The sequence below is a fragment of the Podarcis gaigeae genome (assembly GCF_964106915.1).
Source record: "Podarcis gaigeae genome assembly, chromosome: 3".
Lineage (NCBI taxonomy): Eukaryota > Metazoa > Chordata > Lepidosauria > Squamata > Lacertidae > Podarcis > Podarcis gaigeae.
Window position 1 is genome coordinate 21,835,157 of NC_139680.1, and position 21,693 is coordinate 21,856,849.

The window sequence follows — 21,693 nt, forward strand, 5'->3', positions numbered from 1 at the left end:
AGGACGTGGGAGGGAGGGGAAATCCTTGTTGTGCTAGCATGAGTCGCTGTGCCAGCTCCCACTATAGCAACTATTTAGTAGAATCTAACCCATTGTCTGGAAAACATACAGTGTTTTCTTCATGGAAGAAATTCTGCTTTCATTCCCCCACCCCCACCCCACAATTATTTGGTGTGCTCTATGATTACCTTGATCATACCTTGAGCAGTGCACGGAAATGCCGTTTCCCTTACTGCTGGAGCGATACCAATTTATCTACTTGCACTTTGACATGCTTTCAAACTGCTAGGTTGGCAGGAGCAGGGACCAAGCAACGGGAGCTCACCCTGCCGTGGGGATTCAAACCGCCAACCTTCTGATCGGCAAGTCCTAGGATCTGTGATTTAACCAAAAGCGCCACCTGCATCCCGGAATGCAAAGGCCCTCATTTTAAAAGCGAAAAGGGAGAGAAGTCTTCTCTCAAAGTGTTAGAAGGCCACCAGTATTTTAAGAATAGAACAAAACCAGATGGTGTTATTTTATATGATACAGAATCCTATGTCCAGCTATGTGCACTGCTGCACTTGTGAATAGCCTTAAGAGACCTGACATGCATGACGCTGATGTTTTAGATTTGGAGCGATTTGATAACGTGTTTGGATGGCATGCCTATCTATGGTATGACAAGGTAAAGGCCCATAATGGTTTTAAAAATCATGTAATTAGAAAATCCTTATATAATGTTTGGATAAAAATACAAAGAACTCTTAGAGAGGAAAACTCCCAGATGGCTTTCGCCAATGGAGGCAAAGGCCCAGAAAAAGTTAAATATGGAAACCAAGTGGTTGAGATACTCTGATCTGTTACTGGAAGATAAAGAAGGATATAAATTAAAACCATTTGATCAAATTAAAGATAAAATAAATTGGCTACATTACATTACCATCAGATTAATGAATTGTATAAATTAGATAAGAAAAATGGTTTTGTTTTAGAAAAAACCAAGTTGGAAACGGAGTTGTTGGACTCTAAAGTTAAAAATTTGTCTAAAATGTGTAATTTATTGATGGAATGGCATACAAAGGATGAACAAGTTAAATCTGTGATGATAGACTGGGCAAGAGATGTGGGACATAACAATGTTTGAAGATTGGGAGAGGTTATGGGGGAAAGGGGTCAAGTTCACTGCATGTATGGTGTTAGAGGAAAATATTATGAAAATGATGTATAGATTGTACTTAACTCCTGTAAAATTGGCAAAGATATATCATAATAGTGATAATTTATGTTGGAAATGTAAAGAAAAAGAAGGTACCTTTTATCATATGTGGTGGACCTGCCCCGAGGTGAAAGACTTCTGGGAGAAGATTTATAATGAATTGAAAGAAATGCTGAAATATACATTTATTAAGAAACCAGAGGCCTTTCCTCTTGGAATAACAGGTTTGGAATTGCCCCCCAAAAATGTTAGACTGTTTTTGTATGCCACAACTGCAGCTAGAATTTTGTTACCTAAGAATTGGAAAACACAAGAAGTCCCAACAGTGGAGGAATGGCAGATGAAAATGATGGACTTTTCGGAGCTAGCTGACCTGACTAGAAGAGTCCACGACCAGAAGGAGGACTACCAGGAGGAATGGATGAAATTCAAAGACTATATGTTAAGATAACTTAATTGGAAAAACTTGCAAATACCAGATAGGCTTAGGATTTAAATATGAAATGTTAGAGAATAGCATGTTTAAAGTTAAAAGGGAAAGAAAGAAAGATGTTAAGTGATTAAGTTAATTTTATAAGAAAACTGGTTTTGGAAAACTGTTACGATGATATACCTACACTGAAATTCAGCCAGGGGGATTTGAGAAAGTCACTTAACAATGTTACTAAGATTGGATTTAGTACAATTAAGAGGTATGTTTGTTTGTTTGTTTGTTTGTTTGTTTGTTTGTTTGTTTAAAAATTGAAAAAAAAGAGAGACCTGACATGCAAATCTCCTCAGGGTTACATAAACACACCCTGTTTCAACATCTGGGAAGGGTGGACATCAGGTTGTTTAGTGGGGCAACAATTTTAGTTAAATTATTGCCCCAAATGTGGGATTGTTACAAGAATTTTAAGGTCTCAATCATAGAATAAATATTCATAAATACACACTTAGCTAAATATATAAACCAATGTTACGTCTTAAACCATCAGATTAAGAGGTATGATAAGGACCTAAGACCTATATACAACCTTTGTAGATCTTACAGCAGTGTTTGGTAGGATAAATCATGAAAAGTTGTGGTTAAAACTTTGGAACTAAAACACAGAGTGTCAGTTATTTACACTTATTAGGATATTATACTTTGAAATGTGTGTGAGAGTGAGCTTATGTGCTCCCCTGCTGTTTAAGATTAATGTAAATGACGTCATACTGGAACTAAAACAACCAGAATACCAAAGTTGTAGAATGCTTTATTTCATTTTAGTGTAGTGCAGCACAGTATTATCACTACTTCCTATTGTTCTGTTAGTTATTTTGGTTCCTACTGTAGCTTTGTGGATTTACACTGTGCCATTGTGGTCCCATTTCAGTTTTCGCCCATTGCCTGTGAATACAGTAGTGCATCATCTGTGATCCTCAGCCAGGATTCAGGCGAAAATTTTCATTGCCTTTTCAATAGCCTTTTCATCTGCTGGTGGTCTTCTTTGACTACCAGGCTGCAGATATTTCTTCACTGTCGGGATGTTGCTTATTCTCTCTTTAAAGGCCTAAGAGAGAGAGAGAGTGAGCAAAATATTTTAGTAGAGAAAAGGAGAAATGGTGGCATCCCCAAATAATCATTTGCTGCTTACGGTTACTATGATTTCATAGTCAATAATGAAACTACAAGTGATAAACTTTATATGTACTCAAACTTTGTACATACTCTAAACCCAGTTAATTCAGGCATGCACCTTTGGAGAGGGAGGTCAACATTCGAGCTCCATTGCAGGTCTATAATCGTAGGTAGGTTACCTGTTTGTGTCTAAATTTAATTCACAGAAGGCTTATCCATGAATGTGGGCCTCCTGTGTGATTTAGACTTTGTGCAATAGAAATCCAGAGACAATGGTGTTTTAGATATGCAAAGAATAAAAGTGCCATACTAGAACTTTGCTTATGCTTCAGTAAGCATGCTTACCTTTAAAAGAGGGAATTTGGAGAGAATATCAGCCTTCAGCTCTTCTGCCATTAAAATGGTTTCAAGCAATTGAATATCTGCTCTGCTGAGCTGATTTCCTACCAGGTAATTTTGTCCATGATCTTTGAGGACCTATAGAGCAGGAAATGTTTGAAGAGTACTTCAGGTACATACACAAAATGGAGAATCTATATCTGAACCACTTTTGAATATCACGCGCCCAGATTATATTGTATCAGGAGATCGATAGTATTTGTATCAGTTCAGATTCATGTCTTCTAACAAACAGCTGGCTAAGAAAGAGAAGCTTGATCATTACGTTCCCTCTTCCCAAACCACTGCTTGTCATGTTTCAATGAGGCAGGGCCGATTCTGAGATCAGAGTTCACATGGTAAACGAACACTGTGTGTGATTCCTGATCTTCTCTCACACAACTAATTTTTTGTTTTACTTTTTAAACTTTTAGCTCAGAAGCTTGGAAAATACAAGGAATAAGGAAATGATTTCTGATGAGCCAAGCAGTCCTATCAACATTACCAGCTGCCAACTCCAGCTGAGCATAGGTGACTTTCTTGTGTTAAAAGGTTTGTAAGTTTCCTTCGCCCCATACCTTTTCAAAGACTGGAAAGTATCTGGTGGTGGCTTTTTCAATAACATTTGCAAACTCCTTCTCCTTGCTGTCAGCTGGCTTGAAGGGAAGCATCTTTTTCAATTCATTCAGATCCATAGTACCTTCGCAATACATATCAATCCTATTTGAAAGAGAAAGTGTTTCCTCCTCCCATATTCAGATAGTAATAAGAAAAACAGTAGTGGTTGTATAAGATTATGGATTCAGAATAGTATGGAAAGAAAGGAAATTAGTAATTTGAACAGGTTACTTTTATTAGAAAGTGGATATTGGAAAATTGCTGAAATGAGATTTAATGAAAAATCAGTTAGGAAGGATTTGAGGAAGTCTCTCAATAATGGAATGTAATTTGGATCTTTATCTGTAAAAAGTTTTGAATGTATGTTTGTTTTTGTTTTTTGTATGTTTTGCTTTTTGTTATTTTGCGTTGTGTAAAATTTGGAAAATTTAATAAAAAATTTTGAAACAAGAAAAACAGTAGTGGTAGCAGCAGCAGCAGCAATAGTACTAATTATGATAATGCAGAGCCAAAACCTTGTGGGGGAATTGGGCAGTAGTGTCACAGGCAAAAATGTGTGATGACCCAGCAGAAAAACAAGTACAATGATCCTGTATGTTGGAGAAAGGGCATTTTCCCTGGAAAGAGCCTCGCTCTATGCAACAAAAGCCCCTATAATTTGACATTATAGTGATCTTCACCAGCTACACCTTTTATAAGGAAAGCCTTATATCAAAAATCAATTTTATACATTCTCAAGAAAAAAACCCAAAAAACCAAACATTGGGAAGGGACAATGACCTCCCAATCTCCTATTGGGATTACATGAAAATTCATTGATTTCCAAGGAACCAGTCCACATGAACTTTGCTGGGACTAGGAGGTCAAATTACCTCATACTGGACCCTTTCTTGCCCAAGATGAAACATGCTGACTCATATCTCGTCAGTAGATCATATGACATAGCAGAGATGATCTTATATCATGTACAGCCAACCAAAGTATGCATTTAGTAACCAAACGTAGAGGAATGTTACAATGCTCTCTGCTTCACGTCCTTCCCATAGAGATTATATTTGGCTGCAATGTAGTTGAGAATAGCTCGGGTCTGCACCATCTTCATCCCATCCATTTCCACCATGGGCACTTGCTGAAAGAGCAGGTCTCCACCTTGTGAAAGGAAAATGAAAAATCAGTCCATCCTCCCAGGTAATTACTATGGAAATTAAATTTTCAGGAGCATCTCCCAAGCCATGCTTTGATTTTGAGACTTTACTTTTACATTGTGCCTTTGCGATAATCATGTTTGCCTCTGCTTGTCCCTCAAAACCCTTTTGCAGAACATGTGCTAAATTAGTACAGCAATCACACATTGGAAACTAGTTTTGTATGTTATTTAAGCTACTTCTGTTCTTCAGCTAAAAAACAAGCAAACCATTCTGCACAATTCAGAGTTGAGTGGTATGTGTTGTAGGTATCTGGAAAACTCTCTTTTCTTTCAAAGAAGAGAGAAAAATGCAATATAACCAGATCACAACTGTGTATTGACACATATTCCTGCCTGAAAGTGTGCACAATGCAGAACTGGAGAAACAAGTCCACTTTGAAAACCCCTGCTATTAAGACTATAAGGCTTTACTGTACTAGAAGACAGTCCCACTGATATTCAGATAACATACTCACCATGCTTTAATTTTTCTAGATATTCTTTGGTCTCAATTAATTGTTCTTCAAACTAAAAAATAAAAGAGGCGAAATATTTCAAGGGTCTCATGAAATAATTTCAGGCTCCAAAAATGACACAGGGCCTTTCAAGTTTTCAAACTACTGGAGAAAATTTGATGAAAACTCCCCTTTCCCAGCCGAATTCCGGGCCAGCCCACCCAGTAATTTTCTCTGTCTGGGACAGAACAACAAATATTTCCCATACACAAATCAAGTACTACAGGGTAGTCATATCATTTTAGCACTTGAAGCAGTAAATCCCACAATGACCGCTCCCCCACACTAAATGGGGGGGGTGCCTTTGGCGTGGTCACGTGAAGCCCCCTGGACCCTATGTGGCAGCATTAGCACAGGCTTGGCTTGGCCTTCCCCAGGTGGGATACCTGGAGATCTCCGCCTACCTCAGCCAGTTGCTGAGGGACCACCTGTCCACACAATAGGGGGAGGATCTTACCTGGGAATCGTCAGTTGGCTCCAGAGCTATTCCCACCCTACCCACCCTCAGTTAAGACTTCTTTTGCAGGGTAACCTTTCCTCCACAGGTATGTGGGCGCTGCTGCGTCAAGGTCGCTGTTGAAGGGCCGGAAAGGAATTCTCCTGCATTGGCAGGTTTGCCTTTCCCGTAGCAAAACGTCACAACTTTGGTGGTATCAGGCCTTGGGCGGAATCCTTTAGTCTATCTTCCCTAAATGGGGGGGGGGGCATGCAGCAGTGACTCATGCCCCCCTTCTCTTTGCGGCGGCGATACCAGGATTCCCCGTTAAAGGGGTTGTTTGAGGGGAGGCTTTGGCCGTGCACCTGGAGGTTGTCATTGCTCGCCCCTGCGACGGTGGCGTAACAGGGGCGGGCTCTCTCTGCTTGAACATATGTTCTCCAGAGCCAGCCCATTCCCCCCACATACTGGATAACCCTGATGTTCCCCAGATCCCTGGTGGGGGACTGAGAGGGATAAACGCCCAATGCCTGAGCCAAGGTCTACCCACATCTGAAACATAATAAAGTTGTGGCCAGTTTTAATCCCATAGCACGTTGTCTTGAGTCGTTATTCCACACGGGGGCCGCCCAGGGTTTGAGGGACTCCGCCTGTCCACACAATCATATCTCTCCCCCCCCCCCTCCTTAGCAGCAGAAGTACAATAATAATGAATGAAGATAACTCATCAATTAGCTGCCCCTTCCAGGATAGATAAAATCCCCCGCCTGAAGCAGGCACCTCACTCACAAGTGATAATGCTGGACCCAAATTTGGAAACTGCTTGAAATATAAGAATGCTGGAAAAACAACAGTTCCCTTCTTTCTTTTTGGGGGGTGGGGGAAAGGTGCTTTCTCAGAGAAATTCTGAACACAAACAAACCTCGACTCCTGCTGCAGCCAAGAGCCATCTTATGCTTTCCATTCGGCCCCTTCCATTGAAGTAGTAAAGCTTAGGTTTCCCAGCCATGTTCCTAAGTGTTTGCTTTCCTGTTATGATGAGAGACAGAGAGAGCGAGATTGAGAGGTCATGTTTGATAGGGAAACCATTGCAGAGCAAGACAACTGTTCAAAATGGTGCTCTGCAAGAAAGTATTTCGTATTAAAGCCTTCTGGTTTATTTTTTAACAAACGCTTTTTCATAATCATGGCGCACAAGCAGATAAAATAGGAAGCAAGAGTTAAAACCCCCCCGACTATCTATGACAGGGGTCAGCAAACTTTTTCAGCAGGGGGCCAGTCCCCTGTACCACAGACCTTGTGGGGGGCCGGACTATATTTTGGAAAAAAAATGAATGAATTCCTATGCTCCAGAAATAACCCAGAGATGCATTTTAAATAAAAGGACACATTCTACTCATGTAAAAACATGCTGATTCCCAGACCATCCGTGGGCCGGATTTAGAAGGCAATTGGGCCGGATCCAGGCTCCGGGCCTTAGTTTGCTTACCCATGATCTATGACTATCACCCCCTCTTGGACAGCCATGGTCCATGATGTTCCCAGAGCCACAAAATTGTAACTTCCCCCTCGTACTTGCACCATTGCCATTGCCATCAGCTGCCTCTCATCTCCTCAGGCAAGTCTGGGCACATAGCTTTCCAGCATGGCCAACCGCCAGGGATGATGGGAGTTTGTGGTGATGAATCACATCTGAAGCACCACCTCTTTGACTGGCTGGCTCAACCAGGTAAGGATGGCTGATGGGTCTCAAACCTATGTGAGTTACGGACCTCCCCTCCATGCAAGGACAGGCTCTGGCAGCTTGAGGGATGAGACCAATAGTGGGTCCAAGGGTCAAGAAGGCGGTTTCTGCACATGCTGTAGAGGGAAGCGAGGAGCAGGTGGGGCTCATCAATCTGGGAAGGTAACCCATCTAGGAGGAGGTAGCCTCTGACCCTAAACCTCAATTGCCTTGTATTTCATTTCTTCTTCCTAGGAAGAAGAAAAGGCTAAGGAGTAAACCCTAAGCAAATCCAGAGTGGAGTCCCTAAGATAGTTGGATGGCATCTACGCCCTCCTCAACCCTGGATAACCACACCCATTTTCTACATTCCTTTCAATAATATATGTATTTATATGCACATTTTACCTCACCATATGTGTTTTTGCACATTGTTTGGCTGGAGAACTGCAGTCAAATTTCAAGGGATAGCTATGTTTTTGGAAAGTGAAATTTAGTGAGTTACTATTTTAAAAATTGAAATATACTCAGAGTCGCAAAGTGATTTCATGCTCTTTATTCAGCTCATAGTGGTGAGGAGGAATGGAAGTCCCCTCAAAGTATCTGCTTTATATACATTATTTACACAATGGGCTGCACGTGATTGGCTAATTCCGGACTTCTGCTGTACGCCAATCAGGTTGCGGATTCACTTCTATCTGGAGCTGGATTGGGTGGCTCCTGCAGACCAATCATACTGCTGCATTGTTCTAGGACCAATCAGACTGCTGCATTCTGAATCCTATGGTTCTAGGACCAATCAGACTGCTGCAGTTTGGATCGTATTCAACTCAGTACATAACAAAAATGAATCTAATTTCTCTCCCATTCTTACCCAAGATTTCTTTTTCCTCTGAGGTGCAACAAAGACCAACCCCATATCATTTTTAGAACACTGCCCAGCTCCTGCCCTTGGTCTGTCCAAAGGGAAATGTCTCTGTTCTGAGGATTACAGGTTTGAGGATTACAGTATCCCCCCTCCCCAACCCACAAACCTTTAGTACCCTGCGGGTAAGAAGAGCAAAACTTTTGGGCAAAGGTGAAGTCTTTGAAAATTGTCCCTGCACTACTCTTCTGTCCAGGGTGTTGCTCTTGACCAATGACTCTCCAAAGCAATCGTCTACCTTAGAATACTAACCTGCTGCAAGTCCTGAACAAGTGGAAGTTCTTCTCAAGCAGAGTGAGCCCCGAACTTGTGTGGCTCAGGGTTATAAAAGCTCAGAAGCTTCACCTTCTGAGAGAACAGCTTATCTGTAGCAGAAACTCCCTATTGCAAATAGAAAAACACTTACTCTGCCTTTCGTGAGACTTTTCACCTACAACAAATCAGTCACGCAAAGTTAATTCACAACGGGAAAGGTTGTCTCACGCTTGCGTAACATGATGCAACTCAGTTTATTATAAATCTGTACAGCTGCACTGAGGGCAAACATTCCTGGTCTTAGCAGTGTATATTCAACTGAAACCTTTGTATAACTGGGCAGGAGGCCACTGCAGTCTGTGGTTGCAGCTGCTAGCCACAAAATACAGAAAAAGGTCTTCCCTGTTGGTCCTACCCACCTTTTGGTGGGGGTTGGGGTGACTACAATTAATGGTATGCAAAACTGGATTTCTACAGGCAATCCAGAAATTATTCTTGATTTGTTATGTAAGATACCTGATCTGGATGATCAAGTGAAAATCACATATTTGCTGTCTGGCTTTGACAAATTTGTGACAGTTGCAGTTGCTGTCATAAAACTGAGAAGAATGTTCCTTGAGGATAGCATGGTGGACTGGTAAAGAACTGCTGCTATGGCTGGTCAGTCTAATTGCTGTAGAAGGCTATGGAAACAGGTCATTTTCTGGCAGGGAATACGTTAATGGGATTTATTTTCCTTGCCTCTAATCCAGCAGGACCACACAGATCCCATCACATCTACGCAAAGCACAACAGGAACTAGTCATGACAGAACAGACATGTTATTGACTACTCAAGTAAAACATGGCACTGAAGTACAAACGCTGTAGAATGCTTTATTTCATTTTATTGTACCATCACACCGTATTATCATCATCTCCTTTTGTGGATTTACACAGTGCCATTATGGTGATCCTCTACTCAGTAGCATTTGAACTCTGGAATGCACCAGAGAGGTGGTGGAACTCAGTTCCAGTGAGTTCTGGCTGAAAAAAATCCTTGCACAATATCAAATGTTTGTTGGCTCTGGCAATTTCATTCTTTGACTGTTGGCCATACTGGCTGTGACTGATGGGAACTGTAGTACAAAACCCCTGGAAGGTTTCATATCAAGTTTGGGAACGTTGCATTAGATTAATATCTAAAGGAGGCCTCAGAATCTTCACAAAAGATTTTTACTCCATTTTTCAAGAGTTTGCAATCAAAAGCATTTGAGACTATGGAACCAAGAGGAAATACTGTTTTACGGATTTAGGCTCCAATTCTATACCTACATTTACCCAGAAGTAAGCTACACTGAATTCAAATGGAACTAATGCTGAATAGACATGAATAGGATGACACTGTTAATCCTCCAACTAGTAAGAAAGAAGTCACACAGATTTGTTAAAATCATGCCAGTATTTGTAGTGATCTTCATAGCAGATGTTCTCAGATGTTGAAAATCTTCCTGATCTCTTGAAGAGCCTTGTCGTCTAATTCAAATTTCCTCTGGCTGCCTGGCTCCAAGAACTTCTTAATTGTGGAGATGTTGCTTACCCTTGCCTTGAAGTCCTAGATTGAAAAACAAGAAGCACTTCTAAGAAAAAGGTACCAACATAGATGGACTTACACAAAAATGCAGTTCACATATTGGAGAAGAAGACCAGGGGTTGCCAGGGGTGTAGGAAGGGGGTGGAGGGGGCGGGCTGCCCCAGGTGCCACTCTGGGAGGGGTGACAAGATGGCCCCTGCCTCCCCCCAGCTGTAGAGCGGCAGAGGGCGTGTGCCATCCATATGGGCTGCCGCTCTCGTGCACTGTCTGTACGGGATACCGCCTGGCCCCATCCATTGGCTTCAAATGTTTGCTTTCCTCTTCCCTCTCAATTCCTTTTTCCTTTTGTATCATGTGTATCATTGCAAGCTTGGGGGCAAGCGCCATTTTTACTTTCAAAATGCGTGCGGTGCTTTGAAAATTTTAGATTTTCCTACATGTTTAGTAATAATAATAATTATTTCTAGACATGTGTGAAGATTATGTCATTCCAAGCAGCTCTTTTATCATATGATAAAAGTTTAAAATCACAAAGTTTTTAAATGGTCATTTGATGGAGGAATTTTGAAAAGCAATCTATCTGTTCATTAATAAGCAGTACCTTGTTTGTCAAGCATTCAAAAACCATACAGAAAAAATTAAGCCCATGAGACTAAATTAATGAAGTAGTGCAGTATGTGTTAATAAAAAGTTTTAAAAAAGAAAACCCATAAATACTACATGGGGTTATTAGTAATGTGTGTGTGGGGGGTCTCAATTTGCTCCCTTCCCTATTTATTTCAGATTCATAAAATAAAATTGGGTAAAAGGTTTGACTATAATAGAAATCCCATTCCCGCAAACTGTGGGATGTGAAACACAAGAGCAGTAAAGTATAACATTCTCAGAGTGAACATGTTTACACATGGGGATGAATGTTTGTCCAGCCAGCAGGTAAACTTCCTTTTTCCTTCTGGGCCGGGACAGACTTCCTCTGCATGTGACCAGAAGTGGGTGTGGCCTCACCTGTGCAGGTAACAACAAAAGCACAGGGCAAGGCAGCCATCTCCCTCTCTTTTTGACTACATGCATTGAAGAAGCAACATCTGCTTAGCCAAAGATGCTCTCTTGGCTCCAGCCAAGAGAGGACAAAGGTACTGTCTTCTTATGAGATAGTTTCCAGGTATATGTTACTTTTCTACGGTAAGCTAAGTCTGCCTTCTGGGATCCTATTGTGAACAGAATGATGTGTGAGTAAACCTTTTAATACTTTTATAGGAGACTGTGCCGTGTCTTATCTTTTACGAGGGAATGAGGGGAAAATACCAGAACAGTTTTTATAGAGGCTTTAGTGAGCCTGAGCAAACGTATCTGCTGCAAGTTTAAAAAGGGGAATGCTACTCTACTAAATTGTAAACTTGTTAACACAAGTTGGAAAGGCTATTATCAGACAATATAGCCTCTCCTGCATCCTTGAACATTCCCACACAAACAAATAAAGATTCTGACTGATTAATGAACACACTAACAATAATTTTCACATTCAATCACCTATGGGAAGGAGAAGATCGGTGGTCCTATTGTCCCATGGTCCTCAAGACACATGTGAAATCCGAACTTTCTCTATAGTTTTTCTACAAGGCCCCTCCAACTCTATGATCTGGTGAGCCTTTTTTTGGTCAGGTTGTCTTGTAATGCATCAAACTAAGGCAATTCTAGCCAAGAAATGAAGCACTTTTATCATCAAGCAAAGTAGATGCAGAAGTCTAGATGCCTGCTCCACAGAAACTTCCAGATGCCTGACATAAGACATATCCCCCAGATGGCCACTTGGACTTGCTCTCATACACCACCATAATCACCATAATAGAGATGATGACATGCTAAGTGCAACACACTCCTATGACTGACGTTTATCCAGTTGCTGTATTTGCACTCTGTGAATACACACAGTCTTACAGTTTCCGTTCCATCTCATTTCTCAGAACATGTCCTAGTTCACTCACTTGCAGCAGAGGAAAGGCAGAAAGAACATCAGGCTTCATCTCTTCGACCATCAGAATAGCTTCAAGCAGATGGACATCTGCCCAGCTGAACTTCCCACCAACAAGGAAATCTTGTTCATGATCTTTTAAAACCTGTGGCATACAAAGAAATAGAAGTCAGTGTTGAGGGTTTGTAGACCCCTGGCTCAGACTGGGCAACAGAGGCTCCTTGTGGATTATTTCTGCTTCTTTTGTGTTTCAGTCATGTAAGACTGAGAGGCAGGCAGGGACTGTCCCATGAGAGCAGCCACTTGGCTTTTTCATTCAAATACAGTGGTACCTCGGGTTAAGTACTTAATTCGTTCCGGAGGTCTGTACTTAACCTGAAGCTGTTCTTAACCTGAAGCACCACTTTAGCTAATGGGGCGCCCTGCTACTGCTGCGCTGCTGGAGCACGATTTCTGTTCTCATCCTGAAGCAAAGTTCTTAACCTGAAGCACTATTTCTGGGTTAGCGGAGTCTGTAACCTGAAGCCTATGTAACCTGAGGTACCACTGTATACATTTTACACACCTGCATGTATCCCACTGCATAACACTGAAAGGCCCTCATTGCTGTGATTCTCTGCTCAGTAGCATTGGAACTTGACATCAGGGGTGGGAAAACAAATATTTGCTGGACTCCAACTCCCATCAACCCAAGCCAGCATGGCCAATGGTCAGGAATTAGGAAAGTTGTAAAAAAGGTAAAGGTAAAGGAACCCTGACAGTTAAGTCCAGTTGCAGACGACTCTGGGGTTGTGGCGAGAGTTGTACTACCCCCCACAAAATGTTGGTAGACTTGTAGGTTTACTATTCCCCATTTAAGTGCTGCTGCAGAATTTTGCTGCTGCTATAGATGGTATACGTATCCAAACCTCTCCATTCTGAAGGAAATCAGCCCTGAGTGCTCACTGGAAGGACAGATCGTGAAGCTGAGGCTCCAATACTTTGGCCACCTCATGAGAAGAGAAGACTCCCTGGAAAAGACCCTGATGTTGGGAAAGATGGAGGGCACAAGGAGAAGGGGATGACAGAGGATGAGATGGTTGGACAGTGTTCTCGAAGCTACAAACATGAGTCTGACCAAACTGTGGGAGGCAGTGGAAGACAGGAGTGCCTGGCGTGCTCTGGTCCATGGGGTCACAAAGAGTCGGACACGACTAAACAACTAAACAACAACATAGATGGTTCTCCCCACACACCTTCAGCAGTTAAGGTCTAGCTGCATATTCTACGTTGCTACCTGACAATCCCTTACCTTTTCATAAACTGGGAAGTATCTGGTTGTGGCCCTCTCAAAAATTAGGCTGGTCTGCTTTTCTTTGTTCTCAGGGGGCTGGAAAGGGAGTGTCATTATCATCCCCATCAGATCAGTTGTTCCTTCCACGTACATGTCAATCCTGAAAGAAGCCATTAGAACAGTTACTTTCAGGGTTTGTTTTCTTAGTTTCTCTTATTTCTTTTCCTTTTTGCTTTATTATTATTACTATTATTTTATTTTTTATTTTTCCAAAGTTTCAATACATATACGCATATACTACATATTTTCTCCATCTATTCCTATTAGACTTCCTACCCCCCCCCCCCGATGTTGGGAAAGATGGAGGGCACAAGGAGAAGGGGACAACAGAGGACGAGATGGTTGGACAGTGTTCTCAAAGCTACCAGCATGAGTCTGACCAAACTGCGGGAGGCAGTGGAAGACAGGAGTGCCTGGGGTGCTCTGGTCTATGGGGTCACGAAGAGTTGGACATGACTAAACGACTAAACAACAACAACAATACCCCCCTGGTGGCTTCCCGTTTTCCCATTTTAACACTGCATATCCTTAGACAAGAAATTACCACCCAATTATTATCGTGAAAGTACAGGTCAATCTAAATATAATTAGAGCATATCATAACTACACAGAAATAAGAGAATAATTAATACTGTATTATAAATAACATATGCAATGTCTTTCCATTTTCTGATATTCAATCTGGCATCTTCCATACATGGCTGGAAAGTTGACAGTTATGTTAAGCTTGCCATTACCATGTTATGGCATGGTTTTCCTCCCCAAGTAGCTCTAGCCTAAATTTCCTTGTAAGAGTCACGTTGTGACATAGCTATCTCTAGCTCTAGGTATACAGAGATGCAAAAGCAGGAAAATAGCTGGATGTTTGCAGTTCAGTGCATACATTCCATATTTTCAGCTTCTGTCAAGAGCTGGCTTTCTATTAAAAAAATAGACCTAGAGTGAATTCTACATGTTCATAAGTACAGTGCTCTCTCCTTCAGGTCCTTCCCGTAGAGGTTGTGCTTTGCTGCGATGTAGCAGAGAATAGCTCGCGTCTGCACCATCTTCATCCCATCCATTTCCACCATGGGCACTTGCTGAAACAGGAGCTGTCCATCTTTAAAAAAGGAGGCGGGTGTGGGATAAGTGATTCAGTCCTTAACAACTTAAGTAGCTTAAACCAATACTTCAGATCGATTCAGGCTGCCTTCTTTGAAAGTTAAAAATGGTGTATTAAGTCTCTGATACAGATCTTTCTTCAGGAAAATCTGCCTCCCTTTTGGTCTGCACAGCTCAAATAGGAACATGGAAAGGCATCATTTTATTTCCACCCTGTATTTGTTCCATGCGGTATTTCTACATAACTCATTGTGTAAATCATATGGTCGTTATATTACGCCATCTCATTCCTTCTGATGCAAAGGAAGCACAACACAAATGTATGTCTCTGTGTGTATACATCTCATGTGTGTATAAAAGGTAAAGGGACCCCTGACCATTAGGTCTAGTCATAACCGACTCTGGGGTTACGGCACTCATCTTGCTTTATTGGCCGAGGGAGCCAGCGTACAGCTTCTGGGTCATGTGGCCAGCATGACTAAGCTGCTTCTGGTGAACCAAAGCAGCGCATGGAAACACCATTTACCTTCCCGGCGGAGCGGTACCTATTTATCTACTTGCACTTTGACGTGCTTTCAGACTGCTAGGTTGGCAGGAGCAGGGACTGATCAACGGGAGCTCACCCCGTCGCGGGGATTCGAACCGCCGATCTTCTGATCGGCAAGTCCTAGGCTCTGTGGTTTAACCCACAGCGCCATCCACGTCCCTTCATGTGTGTATACATTGTTTCAAATTGTTTTTAATGTTGTGTTTCAATGTTGTAACCCACCCTGGGACCTTATGGTGAAGGGTAGGAAATGAATGAATGAATGAATGGAACAATCATTTATTTATTGTCTATGGACAAAAAGCAACAACAGTGCATATCAATCATAGAATTGTAGAGTTAGAAGGGACCCTGAGGATCATCTTGTCCCAACCCCCTGCAATGCAGGAATATGTAGCTGTCCCACACAGGGAACCTGCAACCTTGGGTTTATCAGCACCTTGCTGTAACTAACTAAGCTATCCAGGCTAAATCCCATTAACTGGATTGATTTCTCTTCTGGACATGAGACAAATAAGCAAACACTGGTTATTTCCCCTCCCATTTCCACTTTGCTTGAAATTCTTCAACATTCCTAAATCCAGATTCCCTATTGTTTTTCTAGTTCGATGGAAGACTGAACCAATGTCACCCCTGAAAATAACTATGTGTAGACACTGACATGGACCCCAGGACAAAGTGGTTTTTATTTTTAACAGATTCAGTCAATAAGGAGCCATTCTTTAAAGCAGTTGCATGCGGGCAACACTTACACCTATAGACTTACCATTCCGTAATTTTTCCAAGTCTTCCTTTTTCTCTATAAATTCTTCTTCAAACTGAAACAAAGCAGCCAAATTAAAAAAAAAAAAAATCCTAACTTTACAAGTCTTTGCTGACCTTGCAGAGAATAATTAACAGATACTTATCTTTTATTTTTGTTTAAGAGCAGCTGATGCTTCTTGGAATTTTTTGAAAAACTGCAAGATGCAGTACAGCTTTTAAATTTCATTTTTCTCAACCTGTACCCTTCATTTGAACTGATTTCTATTAGAGAAGCAGTAGTTGGGTCAAAATGGGCTCTTTGTCTTTGCAGAAATCATATGCTCAGACTCTACACAATGCATATTTTCTTTGCTATTTTTATTTTCATGGTCAGATTAACCACGCTATTCATATAAGAATATTCCTAAAAATGGCTTCCAAAGACAAGCCATTCAACCCATTGAAATAAGACCCAGACAAAGAACTCTGAACCAATGCCAAACATCCAATTCCCCTTGGCCCTCTTTCTGTAGCTGTGAAATACAGTCGTACCTTGGAAGTCAAACGCTTTGCAAGCTGAACATTTTGGCCCGTTTGAGAACGTTCTTTGGAACCCGAACGTCCAACATGGGTTCCATGCCTTCCTGTTACCAATCGGAAGGTGTGCCTCGTTTTCCGAATGTTTTGGAAGTCGAGCAGACTTCCAGAACCGATTCCATTCAACTTCTGAGGTACGACTGTATTATGATTCCCCTCTCTTACTGGTGACATTTCTATTACGTCGGAAATTATATATTCTAAAATATAGCTGCAGGTTCCCTAGCAGATGATTGATGCTGCAATCCTATATCTGCTGAGTGCGACTCACATCTAAGTGAACATGCATTGGCTTCCGCTGTATGAGTCAATATGAAAAAATGGTCTTTTAATTGTCAGCCAAAGTGTTTGCTTCCTCTGGATGGATATTTCCTATACAGCATATGAACGCCTAGAATTGAACGCCCTTAAAAGTGGGTGGAAATTGGCTTCACTGCTTGAGTGACATAAGCAGGAGCGTATTTTTGAAAGACTACAGTCTATTTCATCATATGCTTCATCAATAAGAACATATACAGGAACATGTGCACACACAGTATTGTTGATAAGACATCTGTGGCATCTTCTGCTTCCTGTGCAGAAGAGGCCATTTATTTTGGCCATTGTTGGTTCATCTACCCAGCCTTGCCCCACCTCTTCCTTTCATGGGCACACAAACCTCCACTCCAGCTGCTGCAAGCAGCCAACGGATGGATTCCATCTTCCCTCTCCCGTTAGCATAGTGCAACTTGGGTTTCCCAGCCATCGTTTTGGGTAGTCTTCTACTCTGTCAAGCACAACACAATTGACTGAACAGCTTCACAGTATAACAGTACTGTGGACTGTCCTAAAAATGGAAGCAGGAGAAAGATGCATTAGAATAGGGGGAAACGGCCATGAGTCGAACAGGCAGAACATTCAGTGTCAAAAGTGTTGGGATACAACTCAGCTTGTACTAAAGGCTGGTAGGTTTGCACACAATATTGTGGTTAAGATTTGATAGATAGAAGAGAGGGTGCAGCAGAAGGAGAGAAACGACAACTCCATGGAAAAAGACATCGGAAGCTGACAAAAATATGAAATTGCGTTTTGATTGTATATGCTAAAAATGTTGCAATGTAATAAAATATAATCCAAAAAAAAAAGGAGGAAAGCTTCAAGCTTTCTAGACTGTTCTTTAACCTGACCTGTCCTCAGGTTCTCAACTGATCCTCTCATGGTTGCTGACCTTATTTTCCTACTTCTTCATCCTAACCTTGGTGAGGCATCTTTATATGTTTCTCCTACTGAGAACAAAGAACAAGCGAGGCTCCTTGTAACCTGTGTTAGACAGAAGTACGATCTTTCCAATCAAGTATATATTTCCATTAATTAACTTGCCTTTCCTATTCTCCTAAACTCATCGAGTCTCAGTGCAATTGCATCAAAGGTAAAACATGCTCCCCAAAACAGAGATTTATTGTTAAGCTCAACTTCTGCAGTTAAACTCCAACTCTCATGCTTCAACAGGTAGACTTTCCCCCACTACTTTAGCTTCATGCTGAGGGTGATTTTATTTAGGTAATCATGTCACTGACTCTCCCCAAGTTATAAAGAAGATTGTTAACTTTGCATGTCTGCTATTGTAATCGATCCTATATGTTTGGCAGTTATAGATATATTCTTTCCAAAGTGTGTAACGAGAATCAGAGGGTCCTCTTAAACAATGTAGTCCCTCCACAATGCTCCAGCATGAGTGGCTGATGTGGGAATGAAGAGGACTAGAAACTTTCCTTCTAATGGGCGTAGCCAGGATTCTTGTTAGAAGAATTCTTGTTAGAAGGCAGAGCAGCCAAAGTTATTGAGTTTTCTTTAGGAAATCACGAGTAAATAGGACATTGCGGCAGAGGGCAGGCTTCTGCTGGGTGTGTGTGTGTGTGTGTGGACAGAACCTCAGATAACTGAGTCCTTTCAATGCTTTTCAATATTATTTGTGGACCTAGAAGGTCCCCTTCACTATGCCCCCCCTTGACTATGCCCATGTTTCCTTCCATCAACTTCCTTAAGTTATCCTAGATCTGAAGTCTGATTTTGGTTAATCCTTCCATCCCTTACACCACTTTTATGTACTGAGTTGAATAGGATCCAAAAGGCAGCAGTCTGATTGGTCCTAGAACAATAGGATCCAAAATGCAGCAGTCTGATCGGTCCTAGAACAATAGGATTCAGAATGCAGCAGTCTGATTGGTATTAGAACAATAGGATCTAGAATGCAGCAGTCTGATTGGTCCACAGGAGCCACCCAATCCAGCTCCAGGTGGAAGTGAATCCGCAACCTGATTGGCCTACAGGAGAATCCCGGAATTAGCCAATCACTTGCGGCCCATTGTGTAAATAATGTATATAAAACAGATATTTGGGGGGGGGGGGACTTTCATTCCTCACTACTATGAGCTGAATAAAGAGCATGAAATCTACACTCGACTCCGTGTATATTTCAACCACCTACAAGGGATAGGGAATTTCTCTTGAGTTAACCTGCCAAGTCAATATAAACATCAAAGCTCCCCTCTTCTCTTGGCACTGCAAATGCAAGGCAGGCAAAGCATAACCAGCCCTCTTAAAACTGATAATAATTTTCAGTCCTAGCCCAGGTGTTAAGTCTGTTCACTAAGAAAGTACCACTAGAACTAGCTACTCTCAAGTGTGCGCACAAAGTTCCACAGCATTAGAACACATTATTTTTAGACTTCTTAATCTGCAGAGGTAATTCCTGCCAACTAGGAGCTTCTATTCTTGGCAGCCAGAGCACCAGAAAACCGACAGCTTTTCTCTCACTCTGCCCCACTGACAAAGCAATGGGCTTTCTTGTTGAATTTCTGGCTGCCGTGCAGTTACAGTACAATAGTCCTTCCAGGGAACACCCACCCCTGTCTCCTGATATACTATTAATGTAAGCTCGTTCCTGCAATGCTTCATTTTCTGGACTCCTCCTGCTTATTCCCCAGACCTCAAAATGGTGGGTGTTGTTCTCTTTATCCAGCCACTTCCCGCTCCCCTTCCCACCTACCATTTTTCACATGTCAGGAGAGCAACCTCTGGTTCTTTCAACTCCGTTTGCAGTTACCCCACAACAGTATTTCCTTTCCCCTACCCAACTTGCTGACCCAAATAATTGCCCCTGTTGTCTTTCAGGAGTCCACTGCTATGTCTCAAACCCCTTCCCCTTCTGCCCCTTCCTCTCTTTTCAACACCCGACCATTCTGCTTTCTAAAAGCCCCCTGCTACTCCGTCACTCACCTCCACTAAAATCAAAGTGCAACTGAATTGCATTTAAGGTGTGCCAAGCTGGATAGAAATGCCAGTTTGCCACCTTTGGTTCCTCATCCCTCTTTTCAATTATTAACAGATGACTGAGTGCGTAAGTAATCCGTCCCCACCCCCCCAGTACTAACCTCCAACCAAACCTGAATCCACTTCCAGGGTCTAGGCAAAAGAAACTGAGCTCTGCCTTTTCTTTGCTCGTTTCTGTTCCACCTTCTCTGAAGATTTGCATCTACGAGAAGATAAAGCTGCTGCTGCTGCTGCTGCTGCTGCTGCTGAACAAGTCCAAGCAGTTTTGCCTGGCTGCTAAATCAGGGGGGGCTTCCCCTGCCCACCCCTTTGCTGAGGGGCAGGAGGAAGTCCCCCCAAGGCCAGTGCTGAGTTACAGCCTTTTCACATTCCTGAAGCGTAGCTATGCTACTCTGTTACACAGCACAGCACAGCACAAAAGACCCTTGTGGAAAGTTTTAAAAATACCAAATACAGTGGTACCTCGGGTTACATACGCTTCAGGTTACATACGCTTCAGGTTACAGACTCTGCTTACCTCGGGTTAAGTACTTTGCTTCAGGATGAGAACAGAAATTGTGCTCCGGCGACACGGCTGCAGCAGGAGGCCCCATTAGCTAAAGTGGTGCTTCAGGTTAAGAACAGTTTCCAGTTAAGAACAGACCTCCAGAACGAATTAAGTTCTTAACTCGAGGTACCACTGTATTGTATCCACACAGAGAAACAAATCCATCTGTGTTACAGTCACACAGACACTGGGGGAAAAAACTCTAGTCTATTAGTTCTCAATGCACAAGACACTTTTTGTCCTATTATTTACTTTATTTATCTGCAAAATTCTGTAAGATTAGCCCATCTCAAATGGATTATTTTCTGCTCACAGAATCTGACTCCCCATGCATGCAAAGCAACACACAGCATCTGTGTGCTATGATACTGTTATAGAGCCTGTTCGGGAATACTAGAATTTAATAAACAGTAGTAATTAGGTAATATCAGGGATAGGAAGGGAAAATATAATCTGCAGACATTGTGTCAGACAAAGAAGCACAATCTTGGATAAATGCCTTCAACACCTGGAAACTCGCACCGCTTGGAAATTGGGCATGTAGCGATATTTGACACTAGAGTCTTGTGATCTCCTGACTTGGATGAAAGTTAGTATAAGACTTTTAGATAAGGCTTATCAGATGCTCAAGTTTTGAGTTTCTATTGCAAGGAATTTCTGGTTTGTACCAGCAAGGAATAGACATTTGGAGCTCGAGCTCCAGGAGAGCTACCTGATTTGTGGTTTTGCAGCCTATATAACACCGGTCCTGAAAGATCTACATTGGTTCCCAGTATGTTTCCGAGCACAATTCAAAGTGTTGGTGCTGACCTTTAAAGCTGACCTCTGGCCCAGTATACCTGAAGGAGCGTCTCCACCCCCATCGTTCAGCTCAGACTCTGAGGGCCTTCTGGTGGTTCCCTCACGGTGAGAAGTGAGGTTACAGGGAACCAGGCAGAGGGCCTTCTCGGTAGTGGCACCTGCCCTCTGGAACACGCTCCCATCAGATGTCAAGGAGATAAACAACTATCTGACTTTTAGAAGACATCTGAAAGCAACCCTGTTTAGGGAGGTTTATAATGTTTGATGTTTTATCATGTTTTTCATATTCTGTTGGGAGCTGCCCAGTGTGGCTGGGGAAACCCAGCCAGA

General features: G+C 42.1%; 2 protein-coding genes across 2 annotated transcripts; both read right to left on the bottom strand.

Moving 5' to 3' along the window:
* Positions 1-2,420: 2,420 nt before the first annotated feature.
* On the bottom strand, positions 2,421-9,142 carry LOC310840621 (glutathione S-transferase-like). Its single transcript, XM_083730870.1, has 7 exons — positions 8,835-9,142; positions 6,857-6,963; positions 5,460-5,511; positions 4,814-4,946; positions 3,758-3,899; positions 3,147-3,278; positions 2,421-2,733 (listed from the first exon to the last, which is right to left on the bottom strand). The coding sequence occupies exons 2-7, from the start codon at positions 6,941-6,943 to the stop codon at positions 2,614-2,616; spliced, it is 666 nt and encodes a 221-aa protein (XP_083586996.1). The 5' UTR covers positions 6,944-6,963; positions 8,835-9,142; the 3' UTR covers positions 2,421-2,613.
* A 550-nt stretch (positions 9,143-9,692) lies between these two features.
* LOC310840619 (glutathione S-transferase-like) lies at positions 9,693-20,263 on the bottom strand. Its single transcript, XM_083730868.1, has 7 exons — positions 20,117-20,263; positions 17,362-17,529; positions 16,129-16,180; positions 14,681-14,813; positions 13,673-13,814; positions 12,395-12,526; positions 9,693-10,430 (listed from the first exon to the last, which is right to left on the bottom strand). The coding sequence occupies exons 2-7, from the start codon at positions 17,446-17,448 to the stop codon at positions 10,308-10,310; spliced, it is 669 nt and encodes a 222-aa protein (XP_083586994.1). The 5' UTR covers positions 17,449-17,529; positions 20,117-20,263; the 3' UTR covers positions 9,693-10,307.
* Between the last annotated feature and the right edge of the window lie 1,430 nt (positions 20,264-21,693).

What these genes read in the sequence shown, in the direction of transcription:
- LOC310840621 (XM_083730870.1), bottom strand. Translation starts at nt 6,943, where the DNA reads ATGGCTGGGAAACCTAAGCTTTACTACTTCAATGGAAGGGGCCGAATG. An exon ending in TGGCTGCAGCAGGAGTCGAG is followed by an intron (nt 5,512 to 6,856) that starts GTTTGTTTGTGT and finishes TTTATTTTTTAG; the next exon opens with TTTGAAGAACAATTAATTGA. An exon ending in ACTTTCCAGTCTTTGAAAAG is followed by an intron (nt 3,279 to 3,757) that starts GTATGGGGCGAA and finishes CCTGCTCTATAG; the next exon opens with GTCCTCAAAGATCATGGACA.
- LOC310840619 (XM_083730868.1), bottom strand. Translation starts at nt 17,448, where the DNA reads ATGGCTGGGAAACCCAAGTTGCACTATGCTAACGGGAGAGGGAAGATG. An exon ending in CTTGGAAAAATTACGGAATG is followed by an intron (nt 14,814 to 16,128) that starts GTAAGTCTATAG and finishes CCTTTTTTAAAG; the next exon opens with ATGGACAGCTCCTGTTTCAG. An exon ending in ACTTCCCAGTTTATGAAAAG is followed by an intron (nt 12,527 to 13,672) that starts GTAAGGGATTGT and finishes TGTATGCCACAG; the next exon opens with GTTTTAAAAGATCATGAACA.